Consider the following 27,856-nt stretch of genomic DNA (forward strand, 5'->3'; position numbering starts at 1 on the left):
ATGGTAGTTACGGCCTTGCATGCTCACAGTAACGTGGATCGTACGTATCACAGCCTCCCCAGTGTTACGACGATTAACAATTACATTTGTACACAAATCGTTACAAGGATACGGCAGACAAGTCAGCTTCAGCTACTAAGAATAACTCAGTGTATCAAGACAAGTGCTGTAGTAATTATTTACATGACTAAATAAAATCTGTCCATGTAATAGCAAAATGACGTTCTTACTCTAAGTGCTTATAACCATGCAGTGGCAGATCCAGATCTTTTTAAGAGCCTTATACAGTCTTGGAATGGTTCAAAATGTTCTGCATGTAGATAAGCTTTTTCATATTTTAGAAGTTGCTCTAACATGCTATTATGCCTTAAATGTTTGCATGTGTGCTATATTTTTATTTGTGCTTAATTTTAGTTGTGCTTAAATTTTAGTTGTGCTTCAGCTTTGGTTTGTTTAGATATGTATTTTAATAGTGCTTTGCATTATTGCAATATGCCTGTGCTGTTATATATCTTGTCTGCATGTTGTGTGTTTTAATGTTGAGTTTGTTTGTATTGTTATATGAGAACCGAATCAAAATAAAACTATCGTATTCGTATTCGTATTCGTATTTTTATCCTTAAACTTTGGTTTTATTCCTGGATCAGTATGATTCTTAAAGATTGACCTGTAATTAACAGTATGTCATCTCTACACAGAGAATGATTACTATAGTATACTAAATGAATGGCTGAAAAACAAAAATCTCAAATGTTATTGCCTCAAGGCTAAAAAAAGAGGGACGAAAGATACCAGAGGGAGAGTCAAACTCATAGATAGAAAATAAACTGACAACGCCATGGCTAAAAATAAAAAGACAATCAGACAAATAATAGTACAGAAGACACAACATAGAAAACTAAAGACTAAGCAACAAATTTCACAGCATCAAATATAAAATGTGTTACAGGGTTATAAGCATCTCTATGAATCTAGTGTATATAAACTTTTTATTACTGTCGTCATACTGCTATTGTTATGTCCCCACTGTATTAATGTTTACCCTTTTTCTTCTGTAAGTATGTACGTCCCTTACTTGAACTTACGTCCGTACATCCCAAAATTGGTCTCTTTTGTATAACTTTAGGTTTCCTAAACCAAATTGTATAAAACTTATACGCAATGCTTATTACCACAAAACACAGGTCAAGTTGAATATTGGTGGCTTCGATTTTTCAATGCTAGAGTTATGCTCCTATACAAATGGAAAAGTTGTTTTAATTTTTTGTTTACGATCTCTAACTTTAGTTTGTCTCAACCAAATGTTATGAAACTTATACACAATGATCATTATCACAAAACACTATATTTTGGTGGCCTCAGTTTTACTGTTCTAGAGTTATCATGAACTTCACAAATTTAAAAATTGCTGATTTTTGTCTTTTGTCGAAAAAGCGACACATAGCGATCCTACATGTCGGCGTCGGCGGCGTCCACAAATATTCACTCTGGTTAAAGTTTTTGAGATTGTCAAGAATTTCAATAACGGCCGGGAAACAGACTAATTGATATTGCGCCCTGATTCCAAATGACGTGACGTCATTGCATCCTTAACGACACGTTTGTGATAAAATGTTTAAGATTTTACCTTTTATCTTTCATTAAATTGTTATAGTTGACCTTTTTTTCTCTTTTCTGCATAACTTAAATATGTGATAAAAAGATTATAACATGTTTTTTTTCCATATTGGCCCTGGTATCATCCCTCGACCCATATCAGCCCTCGGCTAAAGCATCGAGGCCGATATAGTAGTCTCGGGATGATACCAGGGCCAATATGGAAAAGGGCATGCTATAATCTATACATACAGTCTGCAGTTAAATTTTTTTAAACATTTATGAGATTCATAAACTATCCTGGATTTTTACCAAACTTGGACAGAAGCTTACAAAAATCAAAAGATAATATATAGAGGAATATTTTTATTATTTTTTTTTCCCTCCTTTTTAATGAGCCTGCGATTAGCAGACAAAGTAGGCGAGACACTGGGTTCCGCGGAACACTTACGATTAATTTTCAATTCCGTGCCCCAACTTTAGTGTGCCTCAGCCAAATGTTACGAAACTTATACACAATACTGTTAACCACAAAACCAAGATCAAGTTTGAATTTTGGTGCCGTCATTTTACTGTTATGGTTAGGGTCATGCCCAGTTACAAATGGAAAAAAAAACTATAAAATCACAGGCCCCATACATGGCATGGGCACATAAAGAAATTAACAGAGCTTTCTGTATACAATTGTATTTGATTATTTTAGAACAACAGTTTAAAGGTTGCAAAAGAAAATATCAAAATTTTATATGACAAACATATGAAATAAACAGCTGCGCCATGAGCGCATGATACGCCCGACGTCTTGTGTGGAAGTTTTATGCAATAATCATAAATAGTTTCTGAGAAAGTTTTAAGCAATTACCATTTATTGCTTTTGAGACACGGCGGGACATGTGAAACCCCCCACCCTGTTTTTTTTTTTTTACAAATATCACTAAAATAAAATTTTGAATCAAACCAAAAAGTATACAGATCTTTAGATTAATATAACAAAGAAGTCAGTGTGTACAGTTTCAAGCAATAATCATAAATTGTTTTTGAGATAAGGCGCGACATGTAAAAAAAAAACCTCCCCTTTTTTACAAAATACTCAATAACTCAAAAATAAAATTTTGAGTCATCACCAAAAAGTATACAGATCTTTAGATTAATATAACAAAGAAGTGTGTAAAGTTTTAAGCAATAATCATAAATCGTTTTTGAGATACGGCACGACATGTAAAAACCCCCTCCCCCTTTTTTACAAAATACTCAATAACTCAAAAATGAAATTTTGAATCATCACCAAAAAGTATACAGATATTAAGATTTTAATATAACTAAGAAGTGTGTAAAGTTTTAAGCAATACTCATAAATCGTTTTGAGATACGGTGCGACATGTGAAAAAAAAACACACCCCTGTTTTAGTTACAAAATGCCGTAACTCAAAAAGTTTAAATCTTATTTTCACCAAAAAGTATACAGATCATTTGACCATCATAAAAAACAACTATATTAAGTTTCATGAAATTTAGATAAGTCGTTCTCAAGTTACTGTGCGACATGTTTACGCCGGACAGACAGACGGACAGACGGACGGACAGACAGACAGACAGACAGACAGACAGACAGACAGACAGACAGACAGACGGACGGACGGACGGACACCGGACATTTGTATACCATAATACGTCCCGTCAAAATTTTGACGGGCGTATAAAAAAGTGATTTTTGATAGTTGCTGAAAATGGTTAAGTTAAAAACATCAAAGCCGTGATTAAATACATATTTGAAATAATACACTTCTATAACCTATTTGAAACTATACACATCTACAGTTGCAAACTTCCCAGAGGTGCTATCCAGCACTTTGATTGTTTTTTGTCATGAAGTTGTCAGTTTATTTCGGCTTGTAGATTTGAATGCCTGTGGCCTTTGGTATCGTTCGCCTCTTTTTATACATGTTATAATAAATACGATGTGCTCGTTTCAGAATTCTCTTCTTTCTTTCAAATATTTGGACATGGTATTGCAGAGGATAAGGGTTATCAGTGATGAAAAAAGTAAAATCACAAAAATACTGTACTCCGAGGAAAATTCAGAAAGGAAACTCCTTAATCAAATAGCAAAATCAAAAGCTTAAACATATCAATCGAATGGATAACAACTGTCGTATTCCTGACTTGGTACAGGCATTTTCTCATGTAGAAAATGGTGGATTAAAAATGGTTTTAAAGCTAGCTAAACCTCTTACTTGTTTGACAGTCGCATCAAATTCCATTATATTAACAACGATGTGTGAACAAAACAAACAGACACAATAGGTAAAAATTTAACAATTAGGGGTACAACAAACAACACGAACCGGACCAATACTGGTACTGGTCTAAGGTGCTCAGGGTTAGCAGATTATAGTTCATCATGACAAAGTGAATAAAGTTTCCACTTTTGAGGTTAAAACTATTTTGAACATATCGGGGCCTTTTATAGCTAACATTACGGTATAGGATTTGCTCATTGTTGAATATTGTAACGGTTCTATATACATTTTGTAGTTGCTTACATCCACGTCAATTAGACAGGGAACTCTTAAAAGTTTTTGCATTATAATTTAACGTATTCAAATCTGTTTCGTGTTTGTTTTTCGTTTATTTGTACCACAAACCTTCGTGGTTTCCTTATATGATATTTAAGATTTATATCTAATTAATTAACTTCCCAATATAGTACACGTGTGTTATAATGTTTACCCTGTCTAATTGGCAGTTATACGTACCATATATCCTTGTTATATACATACAGATCGAATAGTTTTAATCCCGCCACATTATGTATGTATCTGTCCAAAGTCAGGAGTCTGTAATTCATTGGTTGCCGTTTGTTGCTGTATATCATATTTGTTTTTCGTTTACTGTTTTGTATATAAATCAGGCCGCTAGTTATCTCGTTTGAATTGTTTTGACATTTGTCATGTCGGTGCCTTTTATAGCTTGCTGTGCAGTATGAGTTTTTCTCGTTGTTGAAGGCCGTTCTGTGACCTATAGTTCTTACATCTATGCCATTTTGGCCTCTGGTGGAGAGTTTTCTCATTGGAAATCATACTACATCTTCTTGTTTTTCTATTGTGATAAAAACATGTATTTGAGGTGTCAAAGGAGACATTTAAACACAAATCATGATAAATTAAAAAGACAACAAAACTTTATAACAAATAACTTATACCGTTACACAGGCAAAATGTGCTCACATGAATTTTACATGAATCTCACATGAAAAATTTCACGTGAGATTCACCTCAATCGAGCTTATACATGAAACTCACGAGAAAATTTTCATGTGAATTTCACGTGAATTGAGATTCACAATGAATCTGATGTGAAATTTACATGGTATAAGCTCGTTTGAGGTGAAATTCAGGTGAGATTCACATGAATTTAAATTCACGTGAAACTGATGTGAATGAAATTTGCCTGTGTAGTTTTATCTAAAACGTAAAGGAATTTGTTTAGCTCGCATATATGAAACATTCAGTGAAATAATCATGAAAAGGAACGGTCCTTTTTGTCGGAATATTCAAGTTTGTCAAATAACACCCATGCTTCGTCTCAAACTGGAACCTAAGTAAGTAATATTTGAACAAGTCTTTATTAATTTAATTACTTCGATAGTTGAGGAAAACAAATTTCCATAAGTTACCGACCTGCAAGGTTACACAATGTATGACACTGCCTTCGGAAAAGAGAAAGAAGGGGATATAAAGGCAATCTTTCAATCATTTGAGCTGAACAAAAGCATGTGCCTACGAAAATTTGCTGTTAATATTTCAATTAGAAAACATTTTACTTATTCGTCAGGAAAGAACCTGCCGTGAGTACTAAAAGGCACATTTGTTGGTAAGTTTGCTTTGCTTATTGTTTTCATAGTGACGGCATTAATCAACACAAGATAACTTTCTTTCCGTATGCCGTCAAATACATGCGTCATTAAAATACCGTCGTCTTCCTTTTTTCCATTTAGAGTAGGTACAAACCACGGTTCCGATGGGTAGTGATTGTCGATTATCCACGATAAATCGCCTCCATGTTCACACACATCTTTCTTAACTAACGCCCATTTATCGTAATTGACGTGATCGGCTTTTACGACTAGACCGTATGCAAAACAGTATTTTACGTGTCTATAATTCTCATTGATGGCTGGCATGTCTAAATTATTTGAATATGGGACTATTTTTGACGGTTTAAACGAACGGGCGTCAACATAAGGTGTTTTAAGATCGATGGCAAATCTTTTTATACCATAATACAGTGGAACCTTATTCCTAAGTGTTGGAGAACGTATATAAGGCATTTCCATTGTGTGCATGTTTGAAGAATTTTGAGTGCAAATATCTACAACAATTTTATGTTTTCTGTGTTCATACGCATTTATGTGGTGGAAATAAGACACGAATTTGTCATACTTTAACGTTGTTATCTTTTTCGATCTTAAATGAACAACATAAATATATGTCGGATCGTTGTACCGATATTCCATAGCTTCGACTATATTCCCTTTGCTAAACATTTTCCATAAGTTTATTGAAACAGGTTGACCAATAAACACTGCATAGTTTTTGGTTACAGAAAATGAATGCATATACGTTGGTGCTTCTAAATACCACGTGACTATTTGTTCTCTGTCCCCTATTGATGACATCCGATATAATGTTACAAAACTCTTGAGAAATGGTAATTCAGGCACACTCATTAAGAATGTCAGGTATGTTTGCCTGCCGAATTCCTGGACAGGGTGAGCAGAAGAAAGTATTGGCAAATAAAGATGTGTTTTCAAACTTGTTGGTGGTGAAATTAGCTTCAAAGTTTTCAAGGAACAATCCGACACTTGGTAAACTTCCCATACGTCGTTTACTGTCATGTACTCGAAATTACCTCCCTTTGCGTTACGTACTCTGTAAATATTTACATTCAAATTATCAATTTGGTTTGCAATGGCCTCCATTTTCTCAATCATATCAAAACGTGGATTAAGTGGCCCGAATTGAGCATACGGAGCAATTGTATTAGCAGCAATCGATTCATTAAAGTAGGTTGTTCTCAGAAATCTTGCAGACATTGAAACCGTTCCATTTCCATGAAACGTGAAACTGTGAAGTTTTGCCAATGCATCAAACGCGTGCGTGAATGAACGTGCTCCAACTTCGTACCGAGCACCTCCATTTCGAATCTGAAAGTAAAGAAAGAACAATTAAATGAATTACACAAACTGCACCATGCACATGGTAAGTTATATATTATATCTTACATCATCAATCCGAAGATACACTGCATTAATTTGAAAACACTGTTGAGAATTCGTTATATTATATTAAATCACCACTTGTGTTTATGGTTCATCATAACAAACGGACAAATATGGCTGTATTTACATGCCAAAAATTACTCTGAGTACAGACTTACCTGTGAAGTTGGAAAAGTTTTAATGCCTGGCATCCACTAGATATAATAAAGTTAAATGCATTTTGTGTTTCAGAAAGATAAAATCTCTTTTGGATTTTGATGGGCATTTTTTTTCCTTCATGCAAAAGGTGTGAAAATTAACTAAGTTGTGGTACAACTATGAGATGCTCCCTCAGGTAAAAAACCGGTTTGTATTGTTTTGATTGTCCTTAATTGACATGGACAACAGGTATCTTCACAACTATAGGTGAGTTAAAGAGTTTATCTGAGTCAGTGAGTGGACAGTATCAAAGTAATTCAGGTGTTTGTTTATTTTTACACCTTCTGCAGAAAGGAAAAAAAAAATGCCCATCAAAATCCAAGAAAGATTTTATCTTTCTTTAACACAAAATGCATTTGATTTTTATACATCTAGTGGATGCTAGGCATTAAAACTTTCCAAACAGCACAGGTAAGTCTGTACACAGAGTAGTTTTTGAGGTGAAAATACGGCCATATTTGTCCATTTGTTACGATGAACCTTATCATCTAATTAGGATGTTTGATATATGAGGCAAAATCAGAACAATAAACAAAAACCAGATCTATAGGGAAATAGGATTTGCTGCTGTATACCATATATATTTTCGTTCATTATTTTGTACATACATCAGGCCGTTAGTTTTCTCGTTTGAATTATTTGTCATTCGGGGCCTTTAATGGACGATTATGCTGTCGGTGTTTTGCTCCTTGTTGATTATCTTTGTTTATGACCGTACGGTGACCTATAACTGTTAACTTCTATGTCAATCGGTCTCTTGTGGAGATTTGTCTCATTGGCAATAATACCACATATTTTTACTTCTATAATTACACTGATAAACAAGTGCTCATACAATATGTAAGCGCTAAAACCTGCGACTGCTGAAATTGTTAATAGATAAAATTTTCCAAATGAAAATATTTTAGACAGGACACGGGTAAAATGATCTAATTGAAATATCGATCTATTGTAACGTGTATCGATGAGTATTACAAAATCAGAGATCTATTTTTTTAATTAGATTTGGAGAATCTGACCTTGGACAGGTAAAGTAATAAGTGGCGGGGTTAGTTTAGGTTTTTTTTCTTTTTGTCAAAAATATCAGAACAGGAAAAGCACTAAAATCTAAAATAATGGTATGATAGAAAATAAAATACAATAATAATATTTATAAATTATCGTTGGTTATCTCAACGAGATTTGATTTCCTCGCTTGAGCTGGTAAGGCGAAAGTGAGAAAAGCAATCGTGTTCAGATGACCAATGATCACTGTGCTTAAACGGCTATGGGTAACTTAAGTTACCCACAGCCCAAGATGGCGGACTCTAAACTCGTTGATTTTTAATTCATACAAAATGTACCTTTTGCGACGTTTTTCATGCAGAATGTAAATATTTATAGGATTATTGAATAAAGAAATAACTAACAATTACCATAAATTTGTTAATATAGAGTTCACTAAAGCGCAAGGCCAACTTTAAAAAGTGCATAAGACGTCCGTAACTTTTTGATCGAATTTAAGCAGACTGTCCGTAACTTTATTTTCAGATGTGGGTAACTTTTGATTTGAAATTTTAAGACTTATAATTTCAACAATTATAAGACAATTAACATCATATTTGTAACCTTCACGGCCGTTTATACTACTCATTCACCACCAAATGTGATTTTATTAACGCATCATACTTACACCACAGAGGTTTTATGTGGGGTTTGTGGTACTCGATCCTGGTTATGGTTTGAACTTTTATTAACTGATGTGCGTCTTATCGATGTTTTCGATTCGCACCATGGCTTTGTCATACTCTTTAAATTTTTTAGTTTAATTATCTGTTTGCGGTTTATTTTCACCTCTGTTTCTTTTTATGTGTATTTTGATGAATACTCTTTGACGCGGCATGCTGTTATTATACATCCCACCAGTAAGTTATAGTGTAATGTTTTTTTGATACGTTTCCTAGTATGTTTTTTTTCTTTGTATGTTATCAGGGATTGTTAAACTATTAAATTACCCTGTTGTCTTAGTTTTCAAGTTTATATTTTCATATACTATTTCTAATTGCCAAGTTACACTATGTTGATTGCACTATTCCTTTTATGTCACTGAATTTTAACTATTGTGTCTTTTAGTTTAGTTCAATTAAATGAAATTTAATTTAACTTGCATACAAGTGAAATATGCAGGTAACTGTAAAACTAGGCTTATACATTTTTACAAAATGTCCTTTCTTCAAGTTTTCTCATTTACTGCAAATCTATAAAGTTTGAGCATCGAATGCAACAGGCCACTATAAATTCTAATCGAATCGTAATGTCATTGGACTTAGAATTAAGTGATTTTTTTTAATTAAATGGAAATGAATGTCTTTTGAATATAACCGTTTTTGGCTGAACCTTTGATAATTGTCATGTGATTGGTCAATTTTGCCCCCCCCCCACAAAAAAAAAAATAATCCCGGATTTACGCATGATCTACTGTCATTAAAAGAGTAAAATCCAGTGGGTATCCAGACGTTATAAAAAAATCAGACCCGAGTTTAACGGATTTATCATTATTTTTTCATATTATTCCCAGTTTTGTCTTCCATTCTAATTCAAATGAATTATATCATACTAGAGATTCTGATTATGTATTCGATGCAATCTCTATCAGAAGTAAAACATTACCGGTACATCCACGTATGTCGATTCGTTGAAAGTTACGGACATTCCTATTGGTATAATGAAAGAAGTTACGGACAAGTTGTTTTTAAGTTACGGACAGCCTAAGCGTTTTTTCAAATCGTGCTGTGGTCGTTTATTTTGTAGAATTTAATCACCTGTTAAGTTTAGGGGTTTTTCTAAACAATTAATACAACTTTTTAATTCAGTGGTTTAATTGATGCATCCATGGTATTGTTATTATATAAAAGAAAAGTCCCTAACCGACGCAAGGCGGCTCCATCTTGGGCTGTGGGTAACTTAAATTACCCACAGCCGTTTAAGCACAGTGAATGATAATCTGTTTATCGCTAATTTACCTATGAAGACGTTGTTAATTTCCTTGACAACGGCACGTGTTACCTTAGTTTCTAGCGATAATTTTCATATCACTCGACTCCGCTGAAGGGATATTATCAGTCAGTAAGATCAAAGGAAAAATTCGTAAAATAGCGATATCTAATATTATATCGTGATATGCAATTATTAGAGCGAAACTTTATAGACACCAGTCATCTATATACATATTGATTGATAGATTTTGTAGATAAACATATGGATATAAACTCATCATGGATGCTAGGGTTAAAAATTAAATTGTGTACGCCAGACACGCGTTTTGTCTACAAAAGACTCATCACTGCCGGTCAATTCAAAAAAGTTTAAAATATTAATACAACACGGGGGTTGAAGGTATATAAATATTGATTGCCGAGTTTATGAGCTTCGGTCCTTGCTTGGAAGTTGGTAGAAAATGTAAGGAACTATATGTTTTTCCTACGCATGTTTTGATCCGACGTTATTGACGTCTTGACAACGCCTATTGTTGTATGACGTCAGAGAGTGAAATAACCTCGTTTATTTCACATGTGAAATTATCGGTTTTTATTTGACTGGGAAATCAATGTAATTCATTGCAACCAATGTAATAATGTAAATTATTACATTGGTTGCAATAAATTACATTGATTTCCCAGTCAATGTAATTCATTGCAACCAATGTAATAATGTAAATTATTACATTGGTTGCAATAAATTACATTGATTTCCCAGTTAGATAAAAACCGATAATTTCACATGTGAAATAAACGGGGTTATTTCACTCTCTGACGTCATACAACAATAGGCGTTGTCAAGACGTCGATAACGTCGGATCAAAATAAATTGTCAATGCGTAGGAAAAAGATATAGTTCCTTACATTTTCCACATTAATTTCATAAAAAAAAAAGCCATTTGCCAATGTAATAAAAAGAATAACTAATCGCCGTATTTGAATATCAAAAATAAGACAACTTGTGACCGAACGCCGCTATGGATTAAACTCGTGCTGCGCACTCGTTTAATCCATGCGTCGTTCGGTCACGCGTTGTCTTATTTTTGATATTCAAATACGGCGATTAGTTATACTATAAGTATCCTCCCATTTTCAGAAAATTTCACGTGTTTCATTCTCAATGTATTTAATTTACATCAAAATGCAAAATGCAAGTCATATAAAAATATTAGAAAAGCAACTATGCAATCTTGTATAACTTATAACAGTTACTGCTCAATACAAGTCAGCGTACTATTAACACATTGTGACTTGGACGTAGATTTGTCTCATGTGCACTCATACCACATCTTCTTTTTTCTATGTAAACTAATTTTGGAATATAAAACGTAAATTTAAATTCAAAATGAAATAAGATTGCAGACACACAATTCTATTTTTTGCCTGATGCACATGTATCTGAGTTTTTAAATTTCTCAACTTCACTTTATAGTTGCAATAAAAAAGTTTAATTTAGTAGTAAATATTTAAAACGAAAAAACAATATAAAATTTCCTTAAGTGAATAAGGAATTTTAACTTAATGATCCTTAATTATAGTGTTGTAACCCTAATGTTAATTTTCCATTTTTAGATGGTGATGTTCCTTTGGCACCATCTTACGGTGTTTATATTTCACAGCTCGTTCGCTATGCCCGTGTCTGTTGTGCCGTTTTTAGACATGATCCTTGTCAACTTATCGCTCCTATATATGTAAATAAAAAGAAAGAAAAGATATTTGCCTGCTTTGTTGATTTACGCAGAGCATTTGACACTTTGTGGCATAATGGGTTACGATACAAACTCATAAAAAATGAGTTAGGGAAAAAATTTTATGAGGTAATAAGTGATATGTATAACTTAACAGAATCTTCTATTAAAATTGATAATAAAATTTCTAAATCCTTCATATTGGAAAGAGGTGTTAAGCAAGGGGATAGTTTAAGCCCTACTATTTTTAATTGTTTTATTAATGATATACATCAGATTTTTGACAATACTTGTAAACCTTTAGTCCTTCAAAAATCTGAATTGTCCAGCTTAAGTTTTGCAGACGATTTAGTAATAATGTCAAGTTCACATATAGGACTGCAGAATGCTATAAATAAACTAGAGAAGTACTGGTATGACTGGCAATTAACAGTTAATACTAAAAAAACTAAAGTTATGACGTTTCAGAATAAATTTTCTCCCACCCCTGTGGTATGTTATAAAAACATCCAATTAAATGAGACTAAAGAATACAATTTTTTAGGAAACATTATTAACTATAAAGGTAATTTTAAAAATGCTATCCAAGAACTATCAAAAAAGGGATTGAAGGTCCTATTTGTTTTAAAAAGTAGATTTTCTAACTTTCAATCCATCCCTGTTAATTTATCATGCAAACTTTTTGATGTCTTAATAAGACCTGTTTTATTATATAATAGTGAGGTATGGTTTATAAAAGATTATTTATCCATGTTTAAATCTTTGAAACGTTCAGAACAACATGGTTCTGTTTGTGATACTTTGTCGTTAGAAGATAAATTTTGCTATGAAATGATTCATAATAGATACTGTAAATCTGTCCTAGGACTTAGGAAAACTGCATGTAATATTTCAGCCAAAACAGAACTGGGCAGATTTTCTATGGCTTCTTTCATTAAACCACAAGTTATGCTATATTTCTGTAGATTTCATACCCATGATATTAATCCTCTGTTAAAAGAAGCCTATGTATTAAATAAGTCCCTGCATAATGATGGTTTTCATAGTTGGTATACATTTGCTCTAAATATTTTTAAAGAGACTGGATTAAATGCTGAAGATTTTGAAACTTATGATAAACCATACAATAGAATTAAATATTCCTTAAAGATGAAGTTTAAACATATATCACATGAATTTTATACAAAAAAAGTCTTGAATAAACTTTCTTCTATAACAGACAGTTCGAAATTATTTCTATATAGTCAAATAAAAACTGAGATAAAAATTGAAAATTATTTATTAAAAGAATCAAATTTTAAAACCAGACAATTAATTTCTAAATTAAGGGTTAGTGACCATAACCTAGAGGTTGAAATGGGAAGATATAAAAATGTACCCAGAGATCAAAGGTTATGTAAACTTTGTAATAAAATTGATGATGAATACCATTTTTTTTCTATATTGCAAACTAAACTCAACTTTAAGAGATTGCTTATTTTTAAAGATTAATAATATAAATCCTGATTTTACAAATTATCAACCACTTTTAAAGCTAAAACAACTTTTAAATCCTAAATCTGAGCTTTTGACAGAAATTGGTGACTTTATAAAGCAATCTTTAAAATTGCGAAAATGAGGTCCATGTCCATCAAAGGTTACATTAATTACCATTTATAACTATGGTTTTTTTATGTTTATATTTGTAATTCTTCACTGTCTGTATTAAATGTTGTATTTGTGTTTGCTTGACCCATATGGGTGTATTTTGCAAATAAAAAAAAATTTATTATATACTTATTCTAAAAGGTTACCAATTCAACACTGTAATAAGATCATTGAGTATTGTTTTTATTTGTATAAATATTGATTTTGTTATCAGTAAATTAAATGCAAACTAAATATTACTAGTATGTTATATACATATACACATTCATGGATCTACAATCTGTCCATACCGGTAACTTGTCATTGCACAAGGTCATGTTTTGCTCTGACTGTTTATGACGTCTTTACACTAAATCCATTGGATGTTGGATGTGTACGGATTGATTGGTTTCCACATTTTGTTTTTTAAAGATATTGACTTAAAATTTGGCATATAGTAAAACCATGACAAGTTACAGATCAAGTGCGAATTGTGTTCCGGTCTGATGATTTTTTTACAAAGTTGTGGTCCTCGAACTTAGAAAAATCATGCAAGAAATAAATTTTCAACTATTTTTTTGTCGTTAACTTACAGATTTAGATTTGAAATTTGGTTTTTAGTTTTACCATTACAAGTTACAGATCAAGTTTAAATTTAGTTTTGATTTGATGATATTTTGCAAATTCATATGATCCTTAGACCTAGAAAAATCACACAATTAATCAATATTCTGCACATGTTTAAGTCGGCCATGCTAGTCTAACTACTGTTATATTGATTTGATATTTTGTATCTATACTTTTAACATGTTTAAATAAAGGCAACTTTTAACATTACAATTTACACATCAATTTCAAATTTTCTGTTTGAGAATAACGAATTTTAACTGTTAGGGGACTATGTATTGCCATGCAATACTCTCAGAATGCTGGATACTACCCATGCTGGTCTTTGTCCACACTTTTTACGTGTGTGTATCACTTCTTAGCCATTTTTTATGGATTTATTTTTTTCAGTTTAGATAAATTAAATTTGAAAGTGAGGTATGAAACAAAGTAACGTAAGTGAGACAATTGTACATGTACCGTATAGCTTCTGGATATACATGATATAGGAGAAGTATTTTCGAATATTTTTTGAAAGGGGTTTGCCAACATTGCCTCTAAAAAGTACCATTTTCATATAAAATTCATTTGAATTAGGTTCCTATTAAATTTATATAAATTTATAAAAAAAAATGACTTATACTTAAAAAGAAAATTTTAAATATGACACGGCCATGCTTATATAAGCTCTAAATGTATAGCATCACTCATAATTTACAGAAATTTTATATACAGCTCCCTTTAAATGCATTTAAGGATGTACTTAGTTGAAATTTTTTTAAAAATCCAGAAATTAAAATTGATACTATAAGTCGAAAGAGCTTGCGATCTAAACACCATGATATTGAGAACGCTCTGATTGGCTTATTAACTTTCACATTTTTGTTATCTATCATACGATTGGTTGTATTCTAGGCCTCAGAACACAATTATTCTTCCCATTGGCTACAATGCATTTTTTTAGTTAAAGTCAAATTGAATTAAAAAATTTGCGCCGCTACAAACATGAAATAAATTTAACTGCTTATAGACCATTATTATTCTAATAAAATATGCTATCAGTGTGGTTTTTTTTTCTTTTGAGGGCCCTATTAGCATGCCAATGGTAGGATTTGAATAAATGACGAAGGCTGATTTCTACCCTACTTTCATTTTGGCCAAATCACTACTTTCACTTTCAACGATAATTTTTTTCCACATGTTTTACTTATTTCAATATATATGCAACTGCGCATGATAGGACCACTTAAATAGTAAACATTTCACAGAAAACGGTAGACAGATTACTTGGGAAGAAATACCCCATACAATAATTGGGAACCACGAACAAAGGGAATTAATTGTGATCTGAGGCCTATTAGTGCATGTTTCAAACCGGAAGTCTTATCTATGACTAAAATTTAGTCTGATGACGGAATCATATCCGGACTCCTTTTTTGTCGTTTTTCTTCCAAAATAACTCGATCTGAATAATCATAAGAATGGATGACAAATGCGACTATGCATGTTACCTATAGGACACAGCGGCATGATGATTGATTTATAATAGAAGGAAGAGAAGCGACACACAAAATGAGGTCTTCTCGTTTGATACTATAGAAACCCATTGCGTAATAACGTCCGAGAGGTCCCGTATTCTTATAAAGATGTTTTGACGTAATGAAGTGTTCACATAACGTCATATGTGTTTCTTACCTCGTAATACCCATTTGACATTACGATGTATATATTTTGGCATAATGTAATAGAAATACGACATAAAGATTCAAGTTTTAACATTACCATTTGATTACGTAAAGAAATGTTCGCATCATGTAATAAAACTTTCAGGTTAGGTAATGAAACAACCACATCACGTAGTGAAGTTTTCACATCATGTAAAGAGGAAACCACATCATGTAATGAAGTTTTCACATCATGTAATGAAGTTTTCACGTCATGTAATGAAGTTTTCACATTATGTAAAGAGAAAACCACATTATGTAATGAAGTTTTCACATCATGTAAAGAAGATTTTACATCATGTAAAGAAGATTTTACATCATGTAAAGAAGATTTTACATCATGTAAAGAAGAATTCACATCATGTAATGAAGAATTCACATCATGTAAAGTAGAATTCACATCATGTAAAGAAGAATTCACATGATATAAAGGAGAATTCACATCATGTAAGCAACATTTGCATCATGTCATAGTAGTTTCTTCTTATAAGGCAGTGATGGTGTTCAATATAGATGCATGATTTTTTGATTAGTTGTTAGTGGCTTTGAACTAGCTGTCAGATAACTTCGAGTACTCTCAGATCTGTTCATATTTGTCTTTTTGTTGTCGGGATGTACAAGTATCCGGCCACGTCCACTTGTGTTTTTGTCCATCTGATGAGTTAAGCCTTTTTCAACTGATTTTTATCATTTTATAGTTCGTTCTTATGTTGTACTGTTATACCACTGTCCCAGGTTAGGGGAGGGTTGGGATCCCGCTAACATGTTTAAACCCGCTACTTTATTCATGCATGTGCCTGTCCCAAGTCAGGAGCCTGTAAGTCGGTGGTTGTCGTTTGTTTATGTGTTACATATTTGTGTTTCGTTCATTCTTTTATATAAATGAGGCCGTTTGTTTTCTCGTTTGAATTGTTTTACATTGTCATATCGGGCCCTTTTTAGCTGACAATGCGGTATGGGCTTTGCTCATTGTTGAAAGTCGGTGACCCATAGTTGTTAATGTCTGTGTCATTTTTGTCTCTTGTGGACATTTGTCTCATTGGCAATCATACCACATCTTCTTTTTTATAAGTACATTGTATCTACCAGATTTTCTAAGGGTGCAATCCCGTCACAAGTGTTTACTTTTAATCTTTACTTACCAATTTTCCCTTTAGCCAACTAGGAACAGGGTGCGAAAACGTTAAAGGTTTGTTGTCAAATTCTTCCAAATTTGTCCTGAAAAAATCTCTAAATCCGGACGGATCTTTTTCCTGTGAACTTGAAACTATAAACACAGACACAAGTGTTGCGATGAACTGACATCGAGTAGTTCTCATTTTACAACAAAGACTATCTAAAGCAAGATGGTTAATTTAATATTACCTCCTTGGTTAGAGGTATAACATGAATATAACCTAAACTGGATCCTGCTATAATAATTGTACCTCTCTAATCTACACAGAACTGTCGAGGTATCATTCAGAGGGTGTCCAGTAAAGAATGTAACCATACACACGATGTAACCACTAGTCAGACTATCTATTATTATATTGTGCAATGTTACATAACAAAACGCAAGCATAAATTAAACGATGTTTATATAGAAGATTAACGAAGAAAAGGTTTATTCTGGCTTTTCCGATATTTTTATTTTCAAGGTTATTTATTCATGTTGGAGTTACCAGAATTATTGTGGAAACAATGGGATTATGTTAGATTATGTTGTAAAAATTAAAAACCTGGCTTATTAACAAAGGTTAGAATCTCGTGTGTTTTCCTTATATTATAACATTATTACTGTCTTGACGGAGAGAACAATATATTAGGTTTCAGGTTAATCCGAGTCAAACTTGTGGGAAATAAGGAATTGAAGACTGATAACATTTTTCTAGAAGTTTAATCTAATTAAAATATTGATCTCTGATTACGTTATACTCATAACGTAATCAGAGATCAATATTTTAATTAGATTGCTAGAAGCTCTGATTTATAAATGCGAGACGGACGGACAGACAGGAAAACAGAGTGTTAACAGTATACCACTCCTTGGGATGAAAGCAGGACTTAGCAACTATATCGTAACATTCATTACATGTATTTTGAAATAAATGACAAATGTGTGGACATTTAGATCAAATTAAAAATCTACACCGCATGTATACCAAAGAGAAGGAATAATGTGAACTTCAATATTTAATTTAATGATTTAACAGCATACTTGGTAAATAATCCAGATTAAGCGCAAGATTAAGCTCAAATCACTGCACTATTATAAAATGAAATACTGTAATTTAAATGATCAAACATCATTAAATATCAAATCCCTTTTTTCAATACTGTTTATTTGATGCTGAAGCTGGCAATTAAGATTCTATTCGATGATGTAATTCCTCCTCCTTTTAAATAATTAAATTGTATTTTTGAGGGCCCTCATGGGGTTTTTGATTATGTGATTACTTGGCCGTTTTTTTAATGATTATTTGATTATTAAGCCAAATATTTCATGATTATTTGATTACCTAGGACTGTATTTTTAGTTTATGATTATTTGATTACTAAAGATAAGCAAATATTTAATGATTATGTGATTATATTGGCAAAAAAATGGTGATTATGTGATTACTAGGACCCCCCATGAGGGGCCTCATTTTTAATAAGTTTGGAACTCTCAAGGTCAAATATGTCTTGAAAAATTGGTTTTCCATCAAAACAAAACTAATCATTAAGGTTTACATAGATTCAAAAGTGTCCCTCTCCCCACCAAATATTTAAAAAACTGTATTCATTATTGAACTATTTATATTTTTGAGCCTTTTATAGCTGACTATACGTTATGGGTTTTACTCCATACATTGGCCTTTAGTTGTTAATTTCTATGTCATTTGGTCTCTTGTGATAGTTTTTCTCATTTGCAATCAATTTCAAACCACATCTTCTAATAAATAATATATATAAAAAGGAAAATTATAAATTCACTTATAAACCTTTAAACAGAAACAAAGTCAATTCTGAAATATTTTTTTTTCAAAAAACAAAATCTCCAAAGAATAATGGCAAGATCTAAGACCAACATAAAACTGATGAAAGCATAGATAGTTTTTATCAACAAAAACTTTTGAAAATAGAAGAAATGTCTGCAAAAAAAAACAACATTTTTAGCGCTACTACTTACAAGGCTGCCGGAGATTTTTTATACATGTACTACACAGGACATATTCATAACCAAAATTGTATTTATTTGTATTTGAAACCCTATATAAACATATTTACAAGTATCAATATTTAAAAAAATATTTGTAACAGCAATCAAACAGCTAGATATTTATCATGACAATGCAATTATTGTTACTTGCATAATAGCAGACAAAACATTAATTGGAAATTAATTTGCAACAGAAGGAAACATGTAATCAATGAAATCAATTAATTAATGATCGATAACAATATTTGTCTAATTGTTATCTACATAGTTACGTTCTTTGGCATAACAGCTTTACGGAATTATAACTAATTAAATGATGTCAGCTGCATCCGTCTAAATTTTCATCACTAAAGTCAACCTTATTTTTAAGTACGCAGTATAGAAATAAAAAGTAAAATCACAAAAATGCTGAACTCCGAAGACAATCCAAAACGAAAAGTCCCTAAGCAAATGGCAAAATCAAAAGCTTAAACACATCAAACAAATGGATAACAACTGTCACATTACTGACTTTGTACAGACATTTTCTTATGCATCTAGAGAAAATGGTGGACTGAACCTGGTTTTATAATGCTTAACCTCTCACTTGTGCGACTCATCAAATTCCATTATATTTAATGACAACGATGCATGAACAAAACAAACGGACACAATAGGTAAAGATGTCACAAATAGGGGTACAACAGAAACACGAACTCCACCTGATTTCAGGTGCTCCGGAAGGGTAAACAGATCCTTCTCAAAATGAGGCACCTGTCATGTAGAACTCATATACTGATAATAAAAGAAAACAAAGATATATTTGAGAGACATCTGTTGTAGATGTACTGATGACACTTAAAGGTCTAGGAGAACACGATGTATGTCAATCAGTTTAATTGAGGTCTGGAGCTGGCGTGTCAGTAACTGCTAGTAGTCCTTTTTTGATTCATGTACCATTGCATTTTGTTTATCTATTCCAACATCTGAATTGGACATCTTTTGAACTGAGTTTTACTGTGTGTGTTGTTGTGTGTTTGTTTTTTTGTACATTGGCTAGAGGTATAGGGGGGTTGAGATCTCAAATCACATGTTTAACCCCGCTGCATTTTTGCGCCTGTCCCAGAGCCTCTGACCTTTGTTAGTCTTGTATGATTTTTAATTTTAGTTTTTTTTTGTGTATATTTCGGAGTTCAGCTGTAGCACGCCTCCGGGTGCAGGAGTTTCTCGCTGCATTGAAGACCAGTTAGTTGCCTTCGGCTGTTGTCTCTTTGACATATTCCCCAATTTCATTCTCAATTTAAGATATCAGTAACTGCGAGTTCTCTTATATCGGTGTTTTATGTTTATCGTTTTATGCAAGTTGTTTCTGTGCTTCGTGTCGATATTTTCAGTAAAGTCAATTGCAACTGATTTATACAATTGGTTCATATTTAGTGCTGTATCATGATACATAATGTCTATACAATATTCTTGGTCGCCTAAAAAGGTACAACTAAAGCCAATTTGTTTACAGATATAGGAAGATGTGTTTGTTTATATTTATTTATATATATTGAAAGAACTTTGTCGTCTAAGACATTTACTGTTACAAACTGCGCACGTATCATTTGACATATCACGCGTTTTTCGTAATGCCTCACGCTTTTGTTTTAATAACGCATTTTGGTATTCCAGATGACCAATTGCAGAGTCTTTGATCTTTATTTGTTTTTCAAGTAGTTTTGCAGCCTCCCTTTCGTTTAAAATTTCCTGCTTAATCACCCGGATATTGTTTGTAGGAACTTTTAATTTAGTTAATTTTTCCTGTAAGTTATCAATAGTTTTCTTATACTGTGTAATTTTCTCTTCTAAGACGACGCATAATGCCATATTGCACACCTCTATCGGATCTACGCCGAGATGGCGGTAATTCAACTTTTGAAATGTTTCAAGTAGTTCTGACACAGTTTCAACACACTGAAGGGATTCTTTTGAAGTTTTAGGAACTGGACACTCTTCTGCACCTGGTCCTAGCACCATAGGTGAAATTTGTTTATTTACTACTATTGATAAACCTTGATTGAATTCTCGATTAAATTTAGTCTTTTCTTTAATGAATTCCCGATGGAGATGACTAGAAATCCAAGGATAATCCAGTTTAAGTACGTTAATGAGTCGTATACACACACCATCTTCTTGTTCAAATAGTATGTCTATGAGCAACAATACTTTGTCTTTTCTAGCAGACTGTCTCTATAATTAAAAAACGAATAATTAAAAAAAACGAAAAAAAAAACAAGTAATTTACTTTTGAGTTTATTAAACCGTGAAATGTTATTTTGAACGTGTTGCTTTGATGAAAAAAAATCTTTTCAATCAATAAACTGGAGATTAAAATACAGATTGCATAATTGTTATTGGTCAATAATCTTATTCGGTAGGTCACTTTCGTGAAAAGGGTAGGGAATTGTAGTAATGACATAATGAACATATCCGATATCATCTATGAAACGGTTATTCCATTATGGTAAACAACTCGTGATGGCTTCCGTAAATTTACGCCAAAGGGATGATTCCAACTTCCTTTATCTCTAGTTCGATGGGATAGCTTCATTCAACATACATGTAGTCACCAAATTTTGATTTATTTAGTGAGAGAACATCATCTATATAGCGGAGAGTGAGGTTAACGGATAATGTGGATTCATTATTATTCGTTGGGTACCAATTTTCGTGGGTTCGTTGAAAATGGATGGATCCGCCCCTGACAGAGTCGGGAAACAGAGAAAAGCACAAAAGTAATAAAAAATTAAAGACAGCAAAAAATAAAACACCACATTTTGGAAATAAATAGCGGAGGACAAAATAATTTATCCTGATTTAGAGTAATTTCTCACAATTTGATTGGCTGATATTGACCTAATAAATTTCATTACTATAGGGTTATTGCATGAATATTGGGGAATATTGTCCCGAGTAGAATTTTATATTGCACGAGCTTGCGAGTGCAATATATGTTCTACGAGGGACAGTATTCCCCAATATTCATGCAATAACCCTTTTATTGTATAGCAATATAATATTTAAAAGTAAAAATTGGTGTAAACTAATATTTTGTCGTTGATGACGTCATGAATTTTGAAGATTTATTGCACTAGTGCAATATTAGAATTTATTGCGCGCTAACTTTTGGTTACTTTCTGTTGGAAATATTATATTGCTATACAATAAAAAATTTTATTACGTCAATATGAATTGTCTCCCTTATTTATTACGTCAATTGGAATTATCTCCCTCATACCATTGACGTAATAAAAAATAATAAAATTGAGTTGCTTTATAGTCCTAATATTTTTAATTTTTCACAGTTTTAAATTAAATATCTAAAATATATTTGGTTGATATTGTCCTTATATTGAATTTAAATATAATAATATGTAATATAACAAAATCAGGATAAATTCGTTACACAGTGTTCATTTGTCCTAATACGGAATTTATCGAGTCAATAAAATTCATATCTGGTTTGGCTTCGCCGCACCGGATATGAATTTTATTGACCCGATAAATTCTCGTATTAGGACAATTGCACACTGTGTAACTATTACCCCCCCCCCCCCCCAAAAAAAGTACCTGTGGTGCCGAGATTATTTTTGTTAACGTTTTAATACCAAATAATGATAATTTTTAAGTTTTTCTTTGAGTGCTCGAGTCGTCCCCAATGCCAGCTCTTGCGTTTACTCGTTGTTTAATCGGACGTTGACAAATAGTTGCTTATATCTACGTTCGTTGGTATCTCGTTGACAATCCTCGCCTAATGTTAATGGTACATAAAGAATACGGCGGGGTTAAATATGACCTTTTTATGTGGTCCCCCCCCCCAAAAAAAAAAACAAAAAAAAAAACAACAAATAACCTTTTACCCCTAATCTTGGACAGTGTAGTACCATCTTTGCTATATTCACGAGTTATGATCCGATATACTCCTCTACCAATATGCAACTAGATCGTAGTCCTTGGCTAGCAAATATGGGCTTGTTAATTTGTGTTACTACGTGGTTTGATTGAGTTAAGCCATTTTATAATGTGTCTTTCTGTGTTACACTATAGTTCAGATAAAGGAGACGGTTTGATACCGTTAAAACGTTAAATCCCGCTGCAATTGTTTGCACCTGTCCTAAACCAAATGATATAAAACAGTTGTTTCTTTTATAACAGAGAAATTTGAACTGAGGAAAGGAGACCAATAACTTTTTTTAACATGTATTCTATTTATATTGTCGAGTTTTTCTTATGTTTGCTTTGTCTATGTAATTGCTATAAATGAACAAAATTGTGTTTTGTTAGTTTCGCAAATAAATAATGTATATAAAAACTTACCATTATTAGAGAGCTTTGGGACGAATTAATCACATGACCTTTCTCGAGCTGGGACAACAGGGGTGAATTTGGATTTAGGTCCCTGGACATAGCGTGCTGGCATCTTTTCAAAGCTCTCTTTTCGTAAACGTACATTTGGTCCTATAATGTAAATCTTATGTCATTAACATCCTGATAACTCATCATTGAAGTAATTTGTCAATGTATAATTTGTGAAACTTCCATGGCGACAAACTTTAGGATTTTTCCATTAATTATTCACATCATCAACACATACTGACAACAGACAACCGTTACAAAAGCATCTAAACTACAACATGACGTGATCTTTTTTATGTTTTACGTTCTTTATACCTTTGTCCGAAAGGGATAAATCCTCTTAAAAAGTTTACACTCGAATATATAATTTTTACGAGAGCCAATACCATCACAAAAACATATTAAAGGGATTCTGTATAATAAATAATTCAGTTTACAATTCAATGTTTTGTAATTCATCCACTCTGCGTGAAATAATCTTAACAATATTTCCAGTTGAAAGGAGTATTGATACATATAGTTTAATAATTGAATTTTCATCTTGACAACTCTGGATGCATTAAAAGTCATGTTAAGTATTGATCGTACATAATTCTACAATTTATAAACTGAATTTTAAATCTGGATTAAAATATCGAAAGGAAATTAACATTACAAATTTTAAATCACATGCATTTGATAAATTTAATTTATGCACAGTCAGTACACCGTATAGGTGGCCTTAATTTTTTTTAACTAATTAAACTAACGAGGTCATTCATATTCTTGGTAAAGAACCGAGGATAAAGTTTCACTGTTTAATCCAAGTATTTTTATCTCGGACATTTTTATACGCCCGACGGGACGTATTATGGTATACAAATGTCCGTCTGTCCGTCTGTCCGGCGTAAACATGTCGCTCCATAACTTGAGAACAACTTGTCCAATTTTCATGAAACTTATCATAGTTGTTTTTTATGATGATCAAACGATCTGTATACTTTTTGGTGAAAATGAGATTAAAAAATTTACGGGACTTTTTAACTAAAACAGGGCTGTGGTTTTTTTTTTTTTTTTACATGTCGCACCGTATCTCAAAAGCGATTTATGATAATTGCTTAAAACTCTACAAACTTCAGGCCCGTAGCCAGGAATTTCCAAGGGGGGTTCGTTGGACTCATGTACGCGACTTTAACAGTCGCAATTTGAACAAAACGTTGACTTTAACAGTGCTTATTTGATTTTAAGGGGGGTTCGTCCGAACCCCCCGAACCCCCCCCCCCCCCTGGCTACGGGTATGAACTTCTTAGTTATGTTAATCTAAAGATCTGTTTACTTTTTGATGATGATTCAAATTTTATGTTAGAGTAATCGAGTTTTTTGTAATAAAAAAAGGGGAGGGGTTTCACATGTCGCACCGTGTCTCAAAAACTATTTATGATTATTGCTTAAAACTTTACACACTTCTTAGTTATATTAATCTAAAGATCTGTATACTTTTTGTTGATGATTCAAAATTTTATTTTAGAGAATTTGATTTTTTTGTAAAAAAAAAGGGGGGGGGGGGTTTTACATGTCACGCCGTATCTCAGAAACTATTTATGAGTATTACATAAAACTTCACACCCAAGATGACGGGCGTATCATGCGCTCATGGCGCAGCTGTTTGTTTGTTAATGCTATCCAAACACATTGATTTCAAATTTTCGTATTCACGTTATCTATCTTCGAAATAATGTATGCTTTACATGTATATAGATTTGTTGAGATATACTAGTACATGTATTTCGCGTTTGACAATACCACTGCAAGCTTTAATTTGATTCAAATTTACTGAGTTCCGTCATAATTGATCAGTTTATCATAGAAATTCGATAATAAATAGTTTGGCCTAATGGAAAAAAGCTATTTAATTAGCATAATATCATTTGATTTTATGAATATATTAAATATTTATTCCCTGATACAAAGCCAATTACTTGTGTTTATATAGTTGACAATCATAGTCCTTGATTTAATCGAAAATAAACAACACCTTTATAATTTATTCTATTAATGTACATTAAAATCAGTAAAGTTGTGTTTACATTGGAGGACGTCAACTACTGTCGAGCTTGTTTATCTAACTTGTCTTAATATTTTTCTCTCTCGAATATTAATGAGGCATAGTTGTTATGACTATAAATTAGAATACAAATTTTCACGGAATTTTTTTCTGAATTACTTCATTGTTTATTTCAATATATACAGCATAAAAAACATACACGAGTAGGCTAATCTGTTATTGATATTGTCGTCTCTTGCTAATCTAACCGATTCGACACCAGAGTGCACATATATTGATACTGTCATACATGATTTATTAATATGAAATAAAATAATTTGTAACCATGTTTTATAAAAGTATGATGACGTTTCTTACATTGACGAATAAGTATTAGATGATAGCAACTACCATCTGTTAGACATTCTGGTTTTCTTACTGAGTTTTCTTTAAAATGAAAAAAAGGGGGATGGCTTTGTATTTTTTCTTTTATAATGAATGAATGATTTTTCTTGCTAAATTTTAACACTTGTTTATAAAATTAATATTTGTAAAAGAGGGGCGAAAGATACAGAGGGACAGTCAAATAGACAGGTAAAAAGGTATAGGGGAACATTTGTCGAAACAGCAGCTACAGATATAAAATGAAAAATAAATGGCTTAAGGGAGGCATTCAACTTATATGAAAAGGTTGGAGTACTGATGTTTCCTTTCCTAGTCCCTACCATCAAAGGATTGAAGTGACCCCTTCCTCACTAATGAAATTTTATACCAAGCAAATCCCGTTGTACAAAAGACTGTTGAATCGTACATTAAAGAACTGAGAGAAAAAAGACAAAGTCATATTTATTTGTTAGTATCTCTGACATGTTGGCTAAAGTGAATTTGAATAAGAAATGTATTTGTGATTGTATTGTGATTGTATTTACATATTGACAATTTCTGGTTTCCCTTTCCTTATCTGGTTTTAACGTCCTTATTTCAAATTGATTGAGTTATTGCTCTACGATGATTTTATAAGTTGAATTTTTGATGTTGTAAAGGCATTGGAAACGTTAAAGAGTTATTTGCTTTGAATTTATAATTTAGTTTGCAATGCTACTCACAAGAAATACATATTAAAAAATTGCATCTAATCCTACAATTAAAGTTACATACCGGAACGACTATTTCGCTTCAAGGGGGCTGGGGTTATGTTTTTTTTTTCTGAAAAAAAATATTCTGTTTCCCAAATTGATGCAAAAAATACTCTGTGAAAGCAGAGGACCCCAGCAATGTTTTTTTTTTTTTATTCAGATTTCCCGCATACCTTATAGGCTTAAATTTTGAAAAAAATAATTTGATTGAAAGCGTTGAAATACTAAATAAAATTTTCCGACTTAAACAAAAACAAAAATACCCCCTCTTTTTTTAGTTAACTGGTTGCTCCCTAAATATTTTAAAATAAATTAAAATGATAAAATATAACATTCTTAAGCATTTTAATTTGTAAAAGTTAGTTCTGGTATATCACAATACAAACCAACTGCAAAACACAATTTAAAATACATAATTTAAATGAACGATAAACAAATAACATACCCTTGTCCTGTCTACCACGAGAAAACATTCACAAATTTAATATAATAGATTTGTATCACATTTAACACCAGAGACCAACATGCTCAAAAATCAATAATCAATAATTGATAATCACAATCGTTATGAAAACTCAAATATACAAAATACCTACCTTCTCATGACCGGGAGTCGTGGGATCAACCAGTCAAAATATGAGGCTTTCGAGGAGCTACCTTTGATGTAAATGGACCTCCAGTATAGATATTTGTTTAGGGGTCAGCTGAAGGACGCATCCGATTGCGGAAGTTTCTCGTTGCATTGAAGACCTACTGGTGACCCCTGCTGTCGTCTGTTCTATAGTCTATTGTCTCTTTGACACATTCTCCATTTCCATTCTCAATTGTATCTCTGTTCTAAATATTCATTGTTTCGTATGTACTGCATACATCTATTAACCTGACGTGAGTCTACTCTTTTCACTGAATTTATAGATAACTTGGCATTCAAAAAGCGAGGGATGAGTACATCTCCTTCACAACAATAGGACATTATTTATACGTAGTGTATTTTCATACCATGTATGTATATGCTACTCTGATAATATAATCTTGAACCAAGTCGAGATGATTATCTTTGACTGTTGATATTGGGATTGAAATTTTCTGATCAAGTGCATGTTCAGCCTGGTAAACTTTGTAAACTTCTTATAATATAAAATTACATATTCGATCCCTACTCGACTTACTACTAAAGGCAAATTGACACGAATTTACATTAGCTTACATTTTGGTAATGTGTTTTGTGTATCTTTGACTGTCTAAAGTCTTGGTCTAAATTGTTACTGACGAGTATCAAAAAGCATCTAACGCATTAAAATTATCTGGATCCTACAATATGTCAACAAACAAAATTAATCTTTTGATGCAATATAGTTACTCAATTCAGGTAGTGTTTGTCTATATCCGATTAGCTA

At 32.3% G+C, this 27,856-nt stretch overlaps 2 protein-coding genes and 1 long non-coding RNA gene across 4 annotated transcripts in view; 1 reads left to right on the forward strand and 2 right to left on the reverse strand.

Moving 5' to 3' along the window:
• Window positions 1-4,788: 4,788 nt before the first annotated feature.
• LOC143054191 (beta,beta-carotene 15,15'-dioxygenase-like) lies at window positions 4,789-17,240 on the reverse strand. The gene is made up of 2 exons (XM_076227112.1): window positions 16,879-17,240; window positions 4,789-6,802 (listed from the first exon to the last, which is right to left on the reverse strand). The coding sequence occupies exons 1-2, from the start codon at window positions 17,053-17,055 to the stop codon at window positions 5,420-5,422; spliced, it is 1,560 nt and encodes a 519-aa protein (XP_076083227.1). The 5' UTR covers window positions 17,056-17,240; the 3' UTR covers window positions 4,789-5,419.
• LOC143054190 (gamma-tubulin complex component 6-like) overlaps window positions 6,670-27,856 on the forward strand; it is a 68,848-nt gene continuing 47,661 nt past the window's right edge. The window contains exon 1 of the mRNA XM_076227111.1: window positions 6,670-6,857. The gene's annotated coding sequence lies outside the window, so the exon portion shown is untranslated. The remainder of the gene's footprint in view (window positions 6,858-27,856) is intronic.
• On the reverse strand, window positions 20,427-27,340 carry LOC143054189 (uncharacterized). Of its 2 annotated transcripts, none has more exons than XR_012971589.1 (3): window positions 27,056-27,340; window positions 23,262-23,402; window positions 20,427-21,134 (listed from the first exon to the last, which is right to left on the reverse strand). It is a non-coding gene; the product is annotated as an uncharacterized LOC143054189 (long non-coding RNA). The 2 variants fall into 2 exon arrangements; XR_012971590.1 differs by lacking the exon at window positions 27,056-27,340 and adding an exon at window positions 26,905-27,028.

This window comes from Mytilus galloprovincialis, chromosome 12 (assembly GCF_965363235.1).
Source record: "Mytilus galloprovincialis chromosome 12, xbMytGall1.hap1.1, whole genome shotgun sequence".
NCBI lineage: Eukaryota > Metazoa > Mollusca > Bivalvia > Mytilida > Mytilidae > Mytilus > Mytilus galloprovincialis.

Excerpts from the sequence above, each read along its gene's own strand:
- LOC143054191 (XM_076227112.1), bottom strand. The coding sequence starts at position 17,055 with ATGAGAACTACTCGATGTCAGTTCATCGCAACACTTGTGTCTGTGTTT. Across the intron at positions 6,803-16,878 it reads GTTGGCTAAAGGGAAAATTG|ATTCGAAATGGAGGTGCTCG; the intron begins GTAAGTAAAGAT and ends CTTTACTTTCAG.